This window comes from Trachurus japonicus, chromosome 3 (genome assembly GCF_045865225.1).
Source record: "Trachurus japonicus isolate A0001 chromosome 3, Traja_1.0".
Lineage (NCBI taxonomy): Eukaryota > Metazoa > Chordata > Actinopteri > Carangiformes > Carangidae > Trachurus > Trachurus japonicus.
In genome coordinates, this window is record NC_140909.1 from 29,960,272 (window position 1) to 29,974,481 (window position 14,210).

At 41.4% G+C, this 14,210-nt stretch overlaps 1 protein-coding gene and 1 pseudogene across 2 annotated transcripts; both read left to right on the plus strand.

Annotated features, from left to right (window-relative positions):
- Positions 1-648: 648 nt before the first annotated feature.
- LOC146990128 (interferon-induced very large GTPase 1-like) lies at positions 649-12,030 on the plus strand (annotated as a pseudogene). Its single transcript, XR_015035618.1, has 5 exons — positions 649-657; positions 1,873-1,965; positions 3,791-5,110; positions 10,497-10,664; positions 12,020-12,030. The product of XR_015035618.1 is annotated as an interferon-induced very large GTPase 1-like (transcript).
- LOC146990129 (interferon-induced very large GTPase 1-like) lies at positions 11,793-13,367 on the plus strand. The gene has a single exon (XM_085769216.1). It carries the CDS (start codon positions 12,197-12,199, stop codon positions 13,358-13,360), a length of 1,164 nt encoding a protein of 387 aa, XP_085625342.1. The 5' UTR covers positions 11,793-12,196; the 3' UTR covers positions 13,361-13,367.
- Positions 13,368-14,210: the final 843 nt, after the last annotated feature.

Consider the following 14,210-nt stretch of genomic DNA (forward strand, 5'->3'; position numbering starts at 1 on the left):
GTTTTTCCTCTAGGCCAGGACAGTGACCTGCTTCTCCTACAGTACCTCCAAAGGCCACAAAAAGAGTGGCAAAATCAGTGCCTGTCAAGCTGAGGACCATATTGTGAGATATTTGCAGGTATTCAAATGTTAATGTACTTGTATGTACAGTTATTCTGATGATCCTACTTCAAGTGTTCAGCACATTTTTTATTGACTTAGTTGAATGTAGCAGTAACACTTTTCACAATTTTCACATGATTCTTCTTTACATTTTGTTAAAGATGGGAGCCAGTGTCGATACCTTCCTATCTGGTGTGGTGCCGGGACAGCCCTTCCTCCTGTGTGTTGGCGCAAAGAAGAACAGCATCCAAAGATACTTCGTCATCATTGATCACAAGGCCATCCCTTACAAGACACAGACATCCTTGGCAGCTTTCGATGAACTCTTCTTCACCTTCAGTGTCAACTGAACTACACTACCGTGAACACCAGGCACACCACAAAGGTTCTGCATTGCTTTGTCAGCATTTAAGACTACACCATGGTCTATCCTGGAAAGACATTACATTTAAAATGTGAGGAGCCGGGATGTTGTTTATTATTTTGCACCTATACAGAAGCATCTTGTTCATTTCCATTTAACTACTGCTGATGTGGACACTCAGGATGAAGTTGGTGAGCCCTCAACTTCACAGGAAATGAGAACAGACTCTCCAATAACTACCCAGCTCTCTGTTGATAATAATCCTGTGTATATTGTGTAACCTGTGCTGTGGTTAGTGCAAAGCCAGTGCTGTTTTTATGTGCTTGTTTGAAATACATGATGATTCAAAATACAACTTGTGTGGATTTATTTATATATTATTACTATTGCTATTATTATTATTATTATTATTATTATTATTATTATTATTATTATTATTATTATTAACAGCAGCAGCAGTAATAATATATTTAACACTCCCATAGTGTTACTATAATTTGAACCTTATTCAGTGTTAAAACAACACAATAATAGTGTTAATTTTTGACACTACACACTAGTGTTAGGGAAATTCAACACAGTGAGTGTTAGATTTTAACTATTGAGAGTGTTGTTCCAACTCTGTCACAGTGTTAATTGTTTAACACTTTCAAAAGTGTTATTTTAACTCGATCTAGTGTGGCGCAATATAGACACTTTTAAAGTGTTGAATTTAACTCTCTAGGAGTTGAATTAACACTTCTGAATTTGCTGTGTATCTGATGATCCTCAAGATTTAGAGGCCCTTACCCCAAATCACATACTGCTACTCAGAACCAAACCACTTTTGCCCCCTGGAGTCTTTTCAAAGCCTGATCTGTACCACAGAAAGCACTGGAGACAAGTCCAGTACATAGCGGAGTTATTTTGGAAAAGGTGGCTGCTCGAATATCTCCCTCTCCTGCAAGAGCGGCAAAAATGGACAAGGACCAAAAGAAACTTCATTCCCGGGGACATCGTCCTTGTAGCAGACCACACTGCCCCTCGCAGCTCATGGCTACTGGGTAAAATCATAGAGGCCAAACCGGATGCCAAAGACCATGTCCGGGTAGTAAAAGTGTGTACAAAAACAAGTGTCCTGGAGAGGCCCGTGACCAAGATCTGCCTGATTTTGGAGGGTGAGGACACGGAAGGACACTTAAAGAGCAAAAGATAAGTGTACTTTAACGTGATAGAAAAATTTAAAATTTGATTTAATTATGTTAACTTGTATAGTGAAATGGCTCCTTGTCTTTTGATTTAAGTAATTGTTTTGCCTCTACAAAAACAATTAGGGGCCGGCATGTAGGAGCCAATATGAGTTTCTGTTGATTAACTTGTGTTTTGTCATTATGTGAGTGAGAGTGTGTGTGACTGGGTGTGTCTAGCCCCATCTGGTGGGCACCTGTGAGGAGGGTGGAGCCAGAGGAGCAGGAGGCCTTAAAACCAAGCAGCACTGCATCCAGGCGTGGTTGGGAAAGGCAACAAGTTTTTGACCGTGCTGAGGCCTGCAATCCTGCCCTAATCCCAGTTCTTATGTTATGTTATGTTGATCAATCTAAAGCACTCTGTATTTACAATAAATGGTCAAAAGGGGACCAACTGGAACTTTTTCTCATAGTCATCTTTCATCTTTCAACCAACTGCATGTGTCAAGCTTCAGTCCGGACCAGCCACCAAAAGGAGTAATTAAAATTGCTTCTACACTACAAGAAAGAAAACCTTCCTTTACAGGGAAGGAACTGGAAAATGTTATCACATTTAGAAAAAGAGGAGTGTAGATTGAAGAAATCTGATGACAGATGCCTTGAGCACAGTAAATGTCAGCTACAGGAAGCAAAACAACAAATTCAGGAAGAGCAAAGAACATATAGCGTGTCCAAAGTGATGAAGAGTTTCATTGAGCACTTATCTACAACTGACAAAGAAAAAAGAGATTTCTTTCTCAAGTGGATGAAGCTCAAGTTTAATTCATATTCACAGCAAAAGTTGTCTGTGTTGCGCAACAAATTCAAAGAGGCATGTTGCAATAAAAATACAAAACTCATGGCAGAGTTAGATCAAGCATTGTTGGATAGCTCTTTAGGACTAGAGCATTACATGAGAGAGATGGGACTGATCTATGAGTTCTCCATGATCAGTGATGAGATGTCTCATCTCCCTGCTTTGGCTGCTGAAATGCTGTTGGATGCAGGGGCGGATTGGCCATAGGGAGTACCGGGAGTTTTCCCGGTGGTCCGGTCACTAATGGGCCGATAGGCGGCCGTTTTTTATTTATTTATATATTTATTTAACTTTTTTTTTCGCCATGCCTCGCCTTGCCTATTGTAACTCTCCCGGCCCGGGGAGAGAGACATGCATCGGCTCGGCCCACAGTGCTCAGCTGCAGACACAGCAGAGAGGTGACGATTGGCCTAGTGGCTTGTCTACCTGGCCCAATGGCCCTATGAGAAGCTACAGAGGTCCAGGAGTCCCACCCACGCATGTTCTAGACCCCCCCTCGTCCAATCACTTTTAATGATGAGGAGTCATGACAGAGAGAGCGAGAGAGAGAAAAAAACAACAACACACTAGCGCACGAAAACGGAATGGTGTGGATAAACATTCATTAAAATACTGTAAATGGTCCAGAACGGTTGCCATGAACTTTACTTGACATAATAAATAGCTACAGCTAATAACTCTGATTGTGTGGTGTGTTACAGCTAAATCTAGTTATCTAAAGTATTGGAAAACAATAACTATATTCATATACTATCCTGATTAATTGATTAGTTGCTTTTATTAAAGTGCCCTCACTCAAATTTGGTCATGAAGGACATTGAGCTAACAACTTTACAAATTTTCCATATTTTTTTCAGTCAGTTTTTATGGTTTATTGTCCTTTCAACAGTTTAACATTATATAGTTAAAATTAATAAAACACTGATTAATTACTGTTACAGTAAACTTACCATTCTGCATACATATTACTCATGATGCAGTACACAAATTACAAGTATTTCTTGTCATGCTTCATTGTCTATACATTATGTTGAGCTGTACTGTCTTTCTAAGATAAAATTAGTGTTTGTCCATTTTTCAGATCATTATACCATTGTTTTCCATACTTTAGCCAACTAGCCAAAGTTCTGATTGCATGCAGACTCATTATGTGCATGTAATCTTGTTCAAACGTAACCTATTCCATACTATTCCTCTACTTTGTTGTATATTGTATATCGTTTAGTAGTGGTGTTATTAAGAGCTTGTGTGTTTGTATGTACATCAATGGTGCTAGTTGGCAAAATATCCGTGTGCAGATAGTGGGCCGGCCTGGACCTAAAAGTCCAGGGCCAAATTTTTGTCCCAGTCCACCCCTGGTTGGATGGATATCCTTTAGAGCTCTTGGATGGAGATGCTTCCAACATCCCAGAGAGATGGGTGACAGATGTTCTGATGGAGCTTCACAAGAAGGTTGGAGAGAAGAGCAGACTGCTGGTGCTGAGTGTGCTGGGTGTTCAGAGCACTGGGAAGTCAACACTCCTCAACACCATGTTTGGTGTGCAGTTTCCTGTCAGCAGTGGGAGATGCACAAGAGGAGCTTTCATGCTGTTTCTCAAAGTAGGAGAAGATTTCGAAAATGAGTTGAATTGTGACTTTATTGTTCTCATTGACACAGAGGGTCTGAAGTCTCCTCATTTGGCACAGCTAGAGGAAAGTTATGAGCATGACAACCAGCTGGCAACCTTTGTCATTGGCTTAAGTGATGTCACCATTGTCAACATTGCAATGGAAAACTCAACAGACATGAAAGATGTCTTGCAAATTGCAACTCATGCATTCCTGAGAATGAAAGAAATTGGTAAAAAGCCAGTTTGTCGTTTTGTTCACCAAAATGTTGCTGCAGTTTCAGCTCACTCAAAGACCATGTCTGAAAGAAAACATCTCTTGGACGATCTCAATGAAATGACTCAACTTGCAGCTCAAATGGAAAGACAGCCTGCTATTAAAGCATTCACAGATGTGCTGGACTATGACGTAGAGAAGAACAACTGGAACATCCCAGGACTGTGGCATGGAACCCCACCAATGGCACCAGTGAGCACTGGTTACAGTTAAGCTGTGGCAGAGTTCAAGAAAAATCTTTTGGAGTCACTGAAAGGTGACACAAGAGAGGAAGTCTCACAGATCCCAGAGTTTCTAGAATGGATGAGAAGTCTCTGGAAAGCTGTGAAATATGAGGACGTCATCTTCAGTTTCAGAAACACTCTTGCAGCAAATGCATATGACAACCTTTGCAAAGAATTTAATCAATGGGAATGGGAGCTCAGAAAAGAGATTCTCTCTTGGCAGAAAGACGCAGAGTTGGAAATCCTAAATGCTGACAATGAATCTCGAGTAGAAACTTGGAGCCAACTGGTTAAAACAAAAAATCAGAGGTTTCAGAAAAAATAACAGGCCAACAAACAACCATGAAGGAGAAACTCTGCAATTACTACAAAAGAAAAGACAGACACGTCAAACTGATTGAGAAATACAAAGCTGACTTTTTCCATAGTATCACCAGCCTTGAAAATGAAATCAAACAATCTGTGTACACAAAACTGGACGACACCTTTGAACTGAAAGTAAGTTCAAAAAAGGCTCAGGGGTCTCATTTATAACCGTTGCGTAGGGGAGAGTGGGGTAAAGTGAGACACTTTTTACATTTGCTCCCCTCTAAGCGAGCTAAAATGATTTATCAGTAAAATTTACACATTTCCCATTAATTCAGGATGTTTCCTAGCGATGGAAATTATCAGAATGTATTTAGGACGAAGGACAGTGAAAATATGATTGTTTTAAAAAAAGTGGTCTTGTGTCTCACTTTACCCCAGCTCAGGGGTAAACTGAGACAAACCAGAGAAACCAATGGGGTAAACTGATCCACTTACTTTTTCCACTCTGAAACTACCATAACAACACATGCTGTATCCTGACAGCTAGCTTGACAACCTCACTTCCCAGAACTAATGTCAGACTAGTAACAGAATCATGGGGATTGGTCAATTAAGCACTTTTTTTTTCTCAACACAAAGTGACTCAAGAACAAAATCAAATGCAACACAAAATGTTTTAATTAACATTCAAATGACAGATAGAACCAGTTAGATTGTCTGGGGGTCAGATTGTAGGTCCTGACAATCGTGACCATTTCGATCAAAAGTCCTCTTGTGTGTGGGGGGAGCCGACAAAGTGGAATGTGACTAAAATTGAATGTAACCAATATTAAGCGAGCTGACTGAAGAGCACATAGCATAACAAAGCAGTGTGGCTACAGATCATGCTTGATCACGCGAGATTTCTGGCTTGGGGGACGAGATTCTAGTGTAAATCTTTGTATTTCTTGTGCTCACAGTCTCACTCATGGATTTATTATAATACATCCATGGTCTCACTTTACCCCGCAGCATTTGTCTCACTTTACCCCAACACCCCCATTTTAGAAAAAACGACCTCTCTTAGAAATTCAGTCTAATTTTCAGCCAGCATCATCACATGGTTTTATGTGTTGGTAGTTCATCATCATGTATCATATAAGTTTTTCTACCTGAATCAATTTGCTTTGGCACAACAGTTGATTACGTTGACACCAAGAAAATTTACTTTTACATGCAATAATCATATTTTTGTGAAAAAAACATGCTTTCCACAGCATCATGAGGTCCTCTCCTTCATGACCATGGGGAAATGGAAGGGGCTTGAAAACGTAATGGTCAGATGACCATAAATGTGTTCCGTTTTCTAGATACAGGGGGTGTCTCACATTACCTGGTGTCTCACATTACCCCACTCTCCCTACGCACAAAACGGGGCTGAAAGTGGCGTACGTGACTTTCCACGCCAAGGTTGTGATCTATAAAAAACTAACTTGACGGGAGAATGTGTGCAGCCCTAAGCAAACTCTGAGCCATGCGTACGCATGGTTTGGAGGAAAAGGGGAATTGGCGACACAGACGGTGTGGTGGTGAACTGAAGTCAGACTCAGGAAATTATGATTGAGAAGAACGATTATGTTTTATTATCGGCCGTCACACATTTAATTTCAACCCGTATGCGTTAGATCCATGTTGCCACGGTGATTTAATTCAACAGCACCCTTATTTAGCCGTTTCAGAAACATCTTCTTAGAATCTAATTTAAAATTCAAAATCAAAATTCCTTCTCTATATTTAATCACCACCATCTCTCCGTCATATTGTCCACTCCCAGAGCGCAGGAGGAGGAGAGGACGGCGCGGCTGCATGGAATAAATACAATACAATTAAATCTCAAACCCTGGAAAAAAAAATCCAGTAATCTTCGCACAATTGTTACATTCTGTTTTCTTTTTATCAAAAGAAGTGTCATGTTTGATCATTCCTCAGAATGTAACTGATTCTGCTAATTATTCAAAGTTTTAATGATCAGTCTAATTACTGTAAATACATAAACGGTGAGCCCCGTGCGTAATTCTGCACCACGGCACCGCTGGAGGAGAAAGGAGGGAGAGTGATTAACGGGGAATGTCGACGAGAACTGGCGCACCTTCAAACAGCGGTTTCACCTTTATGTTGCTGCTACGGGACTCGAGGAAAAGCCGGAGGCAAGAAAGGTAGCGCTGCTGCTAACAATAGCAGGGCCACAGGCCATAGAAGTATTTAACACGTTCGTGTTTGACAGTCCTGAAGATAATGAAAAGTTGGATGTAGTGCTTAGCAAGTTTGATACTCACTGTTCTCCGAAGAAGAACGAGACGTACGAGAGGTACGTGTTTCGGTCTCGTACACAGCGGCAACATGAGCCCTTCGATAGCTTCCTGACGGACTTGCGGCTAAAGGCGCAGTCCTGCAACTTCGCGGCGCTGACTGACTCCATGGTCCGGGACCAGATTGTCTACGGCGTGGCGGATAAAAAGGTCAGAGAGAGGCTACTGCGGGAGATGGAGCTGACGCTGGCAGGAGCCATTAAGATCTGCCAGGCCAGTGAGCTGTCCCAAAGGCACGTGAGGACGTTCAGCGAGATGTCTGCAGTCGCCTCGGCGCAGAGCGACAGCGCGGCAGCGGTTGGAGCAGTGTCGTATCAGCGGAGACGGCGCACACAGACCCGGCCTGCACAGCAGGAGGACGTGATGATAAACTGCAAGCGCTGCGGCTCACAGCACAAGCCTAGACAGTGTCCAGCGTTTGGTAAGCAATGCTCCACTTGCCAAGGCAAGAATCATTTTGCTAAACAATGCTTCTCCAAATGGAAAGAGGGGAAGAAAGAAAAAACTGTAAACCTAATAGACGAGCCTGATGAAGTGACACTTTCTTTGTTGGAATGGTGAATTGTGAAAGTGAACAAATAAATAAGCCAGACAATGTAAATGATGTCACTACAGAAGATAAGTGGATAGCTCCTCTAATGATAAATGGGACTGTAGTCACCATGAGATTGGACACTGGTGCGAAAGCAAATCTCATAAGCATGTGTGATGTGAAGGCAATGAAAAAATAAGCCCACAAATAAAAAGAAAAAGAATCTGGACTGAAAGACTACAATGGGCGGCCAATCAAATGTTTGGGCACATGCAGGTTGAGTGTCACAGTTAAAGGAAAAGTGCACCACCTATCCTTCTTTGTTGTGAATGAGGGACGTGAATCACTTCTTGGTGACAGAGCCTGTGAAGAACTGGGGCTTGTGGAAAGAGTGTATCAACTGATATATACTCCAGGTAAACACCTAGTCCTTGCTGATGCCCTATCCAGAGCAACTACAGGCGACAGTGTGAGTGCAACAGACGAGGACATACAGTGTCACGTGAACATGGTGTCGGCTACACTGCCTGTGTCTGACACAAAGTCAAGACAAATAGCGGAGGCTACAGCAACGGATGCTGAGCTACAGCATGTCATGAAGAACATGGATGAGGGATGGCCAGCTGGTTCATGTCCACAATTTTACCATGTCAGAGGTGAGCTTAGTACTGTGGATGGTCTGCTGTTGAAAAGGGCAGGATTTTTATTCCACGGGCTTTGAGAATGGACATGTTTGGCACAGGATACATGAAGGCCATCTCGGCATCGAAAAGTGCAAAAGGAGGGCGAGAGACACGGTTTTCTGGCCTGGACTGAACAAAGACATTGAAACACTTATAAGTAAATGTGAAACATGCCAGAAACACAGGAACAAGCAGAGCAAAGAGCCTATGATGGTAGCTGAGGTGCCAACAGCACCATGGCACAAAGTAGGAATGGACTTGTTTCATCTCAGAGGTAAAGACTATTTAGTGGTAATGGATTACTACTCAAACTCCCTGAGATGGCGCTACTAGCAAGCTCAACGTCAACTTGTGTCATAACACATGCTAAAATCTATCTTCGCCAGGCATGGCATCCCACACATCGTGGTGAGCGACAATGGCCCCTGCTTCAGCAGCAAAGAATGGCAGAAGTTTTTGCAGAGCAATATGATTTCAAGCATGTGACGTCAAGCCCACACTATGCACAGTCAAAACGGGCAAGCTGAAAAAGGAGTTCACATTCTTCAAGCAACTCCTAAAGAAAGCAGCTGACAGTGACTCGGATCCCTATCTGGCTTTATTGAGCTACAGAGCATCACCTCTTCAGTGCGGCCTATCACCAGCTGAACTGCTGATGAAGAGGAAGCTACGAACAACATTGCCGAGTCATCAAAACGACAAATTAAAGCAAAAGAATCACTCAAAGATTGAACATAAGCTACGACAACAGAAAATGATGCAAAAGTCATTCTATGACAGAACAACCAAGCATCTCCCTCCACTGACTACCAACAACACAGTCAGGATTGAGGATGCTGATGGATGGAGTACAAAAGCAACTGTCCTGCAAGAAGTTGCTCCACGATCGTACACGGTGAAAACTGATGATGGACAAATCCTCAGACGCAATCGTCGCAGTCTGTTAAAGACTCCTCAAGGGACTGTTGGTGAGCTCAGTGTAACCTGTGGTGAATCTCAGGTAACTCCCACACCTGTTATGGACTGTAACACTGACTCTCACACACCTACTCCAAGCGAACCTGAGTTAAGAAGGTCCACAAGAGAAATCAGAAAGCCTGATAGACTGAACTTATAAACAAAGACAATTCAATATACATGTTAAAGATGTTGAACAAAATGTATATTGATTGATGTTGTGAATGTGTTCTAAATGGTCTAGTGTTGGCTTAGATATGAGTAATGCAATCTGATATAAACTGTTTATACTGCTTATGTGTTGCAGAGTTATGCTGAATGAGAAATGGTTGAAATAACTGACACAGCTAATGTGATGATTCATGTTAATGCATTTTACCTTAGAAAAGGGGGGATGTTATGATTGGATGTTATTACATGTTTGACCGCTAGGCGGCAGTACTGGTTAGTAGTCAGCTTACCATACCATATAAGAGAGTAGAGCAAGACTGCATGGAGCCACATGTATGTTGTTGAGAACATGAGACATTAAACTAAGTTACTTGCTATCAACACGGCCTCATCCTTCGAACACGAACATGACAAGTGAGACCATGATGAATGGTTAATAACTCGTTTCAGATTAGAACTGTTGTCATTGTTGTAACTATGTGCCGAACCGGGTCCAGCATTTGAGAGGCAGTGCACCAAAACAACACCGCGTGCGCTCTGAGCCGCTGACGTCGTTAACAGCTGCAGCAACACGTCACGTCGCCACTTTCACACCTGCAGCTAATTCACAACAGCGACAGAACAACAGCACGTCAGGCTCATTTACATGCAGATCACATTCATGTGGTGGTTTGCATTGACCATCTAGGGTTAAAACAGGGCGTGTACAGGGCGGAACGTGAAGCTGATTCAGCTGCGCACACTTGTAGGAACTCTCTGATTTATAAAGGGAAGTTTGCTTAGAAGTGTGCGTACGCAGGGTTTTATAAGTCTGAATATTTACTGGCGCACGCAAAACTTGGCTTTTGGGCGTACGTACCCTTTTAGTAACGATCCCACGCACAGTTTTACAAATGAGACCCCAGGACATTCAGAGAGGATACAGATGTGTGATTGAAGAACGAGTCATGAAGCTGCTTGGTGACTGCAAGGGTTCTACACTGACAGATGAACAGCTGACACATGAGTTTGAAAAGATGTGGGCTGAAGCCACCGTAAATATATCTGGGGCCTCATTTATCAAAGAGGGTGTAAAACTGCTACTAAAGTTTTGCGTAGGCGAAAAGACGAAAATGGCGTACACCCGAAATATTTACACCTTTTTCAGATCAATCAAACTGTGCGTACGCACAACTCTCCGCAATTTCCCTTTGATAAATCACACCGGACCCAAGAATGGTGCACACGTGAACACACCTCTTACTCCACCCCCGGAACGCCTATATACAACTATATATGGTCAGCACGTGCATATTTAATTAGCCATGTGCTCTGTGGAGTGGCTACAAAGTGACAACGGTGACAACGGAGACAACGGGCGGAGGGCGGGGGAAAGAAGCGGAACTTCTCCGCTTCTCCGAAAGCAGATACACGGGCAATAAATCAGTCAGAAAAATGATCTTGCACTTTAATAAGCTACAATAAAAACCAAAACCTCCCAAATCTCAACAAACAGGAGCAGAAAGAAGAATAATCTTATGTAATCTGCCCCTTTATCCCAGAAAATCTTTTTTTTTTTTTTTACACTAGATGTTAAAACAATAAGCAGGGTTTCCACGATAGTTACCATTACTTTGAACTGTTACGTTGTCTCAGTCTTTATTCTCTCGTCAGCTCCAAACACACGTGCACCTCGTTAACTCAGGTGACAGAATAATAACAGTCTCAGTAGCTGCAGATCAGTGTGCGCTGCTGCCGGTGTGTTTTTAAACTTGGCGAGTTTGATCCTTGTCGGACGTCACACTAGAGTGTGTAAAAGCAAAAAAGCAAAATCCTCAATCCGCTCTGTTTATCAATTAACATAAAGCCTAGTGTTATTATAGAGCGGGTTGGATTGCCAGCATCAACGGTCCACCACTACCACAATTACTTCAAAAAATCCTACTGTCTCTTCTAAATGTACTCCGCTCCTCTCTCCCTCTCACACTGCAGTTCTCTGACTCAGCAACGGTGTCGCCAATTCCTCCTGTTCCTCAAAAAAGGCGTAAATCACGGTACGCCTGGGTCAAAATGGGTGTAAATGTCTGCACTTTTCCCCGTCAGGTTTTGGCTTGATAGATCCCAAATTTGGCGGAGAAAAGTGCGTACGCACAAAACGGGGGAAAGAGCGTGTAAAAAAAAAAGGTGTATCCACAATGATAAATGAGGCCCCTGGTCTTAAGGAGCAAGATATTGCAGCATGTGTCAAAAAACACTTGAAAAGAAACTTCTCAAATCTTAAAGTTGGTGAGAAATTGCAAAACATTGAAGACCTGATGGAGATTGGAAGGGGACCATTTAAAACTAAACATCATCATACATCCTCCTTTGTGAAGAAGTTTAAACATCTGCAAAATAGAGAGTTGCAGAGTTTTGCTGACAGTGTCATTGAGTCTTGTTTGCAGTTTATACTTGATAAAGTAAAGACTAATGAAGATTACCAAGACTCGTTCACCAAGGATCTTCTGGAAAAAATTGATCTTTTCCTTGTACAAAGTTACAAGGAACACAAAACAACTTAACAGTTCGAGATTGATCTAAAACTTCACATCTGTGGCATTGCCTCAAGAGAGTTTCTTCACATGCACAGAAAATTCTTGGCAGATAATGACCCTCGGACACCGCTGGATAAGTACAAGATTCAGTATTTGTCAAATTTTCTTGATTTGTACAAAGAGACAGATCACTGCCAACGCAAAACAAATGATTATGTCCAGTTTTGCATCAAGCCTGCTGTGGAGGGATACATCAACAGATCTCTGGGAGTGGACATAGTGGATGAAATTTTGACAAGTTGTCATTCTACTGAGTACAGTTCACGCTCATTTTTCCAGTACACCATTCTGAAAGATTTGCTGGAAAAGGAAAACTTTGACAGGTTTATGGAGTACATTCGTGACTATGAAAAATATGTAAAGGACTGGATATTTGAACATATTCCGCAGAAGATGTCAGAGGGCAACACCATGAGGAAACTCAACATGAAGAACCTGCAGGTCATCATTCAAAAAATCACAGGAGCAATAGAACAGGCCTCATTAAGAGAGGATGGCATTCCACTTCCTGATAACAAGGAGAGCACAACAAAACTTTTCAACAACATGCGTGAATACTTAAGTAAATACATCTCAATTTCAGTGGAAGATGAAAAAACAGCCTTGTTTCTAATCCAAAGTACATGTCATCAATGTATCAAAAGCCTCAAGATCTCAATAAACAACTTAAAAGAACAGCTTCAAGGGGAGTTCTCTGATGACATCCCTGGCACACTGAATAAGCTCTCTGTCAAACCACAGGATGAGCTTTTCAACCGGGTGTTTGGCTGTGGACACCAGTGTCCATTTTGCAGAGTTCCCTGTGAGGCTGGAGGCAGACAACACAAGAGACATCATGCAGCAATTCATCGGCCACAAGGTCTTAGTGGGTACAAATATGTTGACACTAAAAAGGAGCTTGTTGAAAAACTATGTACAACTGACGTGCACAGTGAATGTACTTTTGAAAACAGAGACACTAAATGGAAGGCTCATCCATATAAGGACTACGCCACGTACTATCCTGACTGGCACATTCCTCCAGATCCCACCATAGAGGCATCAAACTACTGGAAATATGTCCTGGTACAATACAATGATGATTTTGCTGATAAATATAAGGTTGAGCCAGCTGTTGTTCCAAATGCTTGGAGGAAGATCACAAAGGAAGAAGCACTGAGAGGTCTGAAAGATGCTTTCAACATAAAATAAATAAAACACAATCGTTTTTGAGATTTAAAATTTGAAGAACACATCTCTAGGACCAACCTGATGAAATAAGGAAAAATGGAAAGACAGCTGGAAGTGCATAACACACACAGGATAGGAACAACTGGAGCGTCCCAGAACTCTGTCATTGAACCCTGACAAGAGCACCAGACAACACCGGTTAAAAAACAAAACATTTTTTGTCGCACATTAGTGGACTAAGCTACGCAAATAAAGTGTTTAAAAGATGGAATGACACTGTGATCAACCTCATCCTAAGAAAAAATGTAGTTTTCAGACTCATCCACAATAGTGAAAAACAATTTATACTGTATATACCTATATTTGTTTGGTTGTATGTTAATTTATTATTGTAAAATTTTGACTGTTTTTAGTTCATTTTTTTAAGGCAAACTGCAGCAACTGCATTTTTGTTCTGATGAACAACAAATGAAAAATGATGACGTACTATAAATTATTTTGAAATAATCGTTTTTCAAATACTTACTCAATATTGCCTGATTTCCATGGCCAGCAATGATAATAATAAAGGAAATACATTTCCTGATTTTCTTCCTGATTTTACCACATATACAATGACTGCTTAAAGTGAGTGCAAAAGTTATGATGACAATGAAAATAAGAATTTGTGTTTCAAGGATTCAGATGACCATATGAAACCGCCACATGAAAAGAGAAGATCTTGTTTTGTAATATTTGTTTGTTTGTTTTTTTGGTTATTTTGATGATGCTTTTGTTTTCATTATGTTTATATTTTTTGGTATTTGGTGAACCAATTTGCATGATGACACTGATGATGATGATGATGATGATGATGATGATGATGATGATG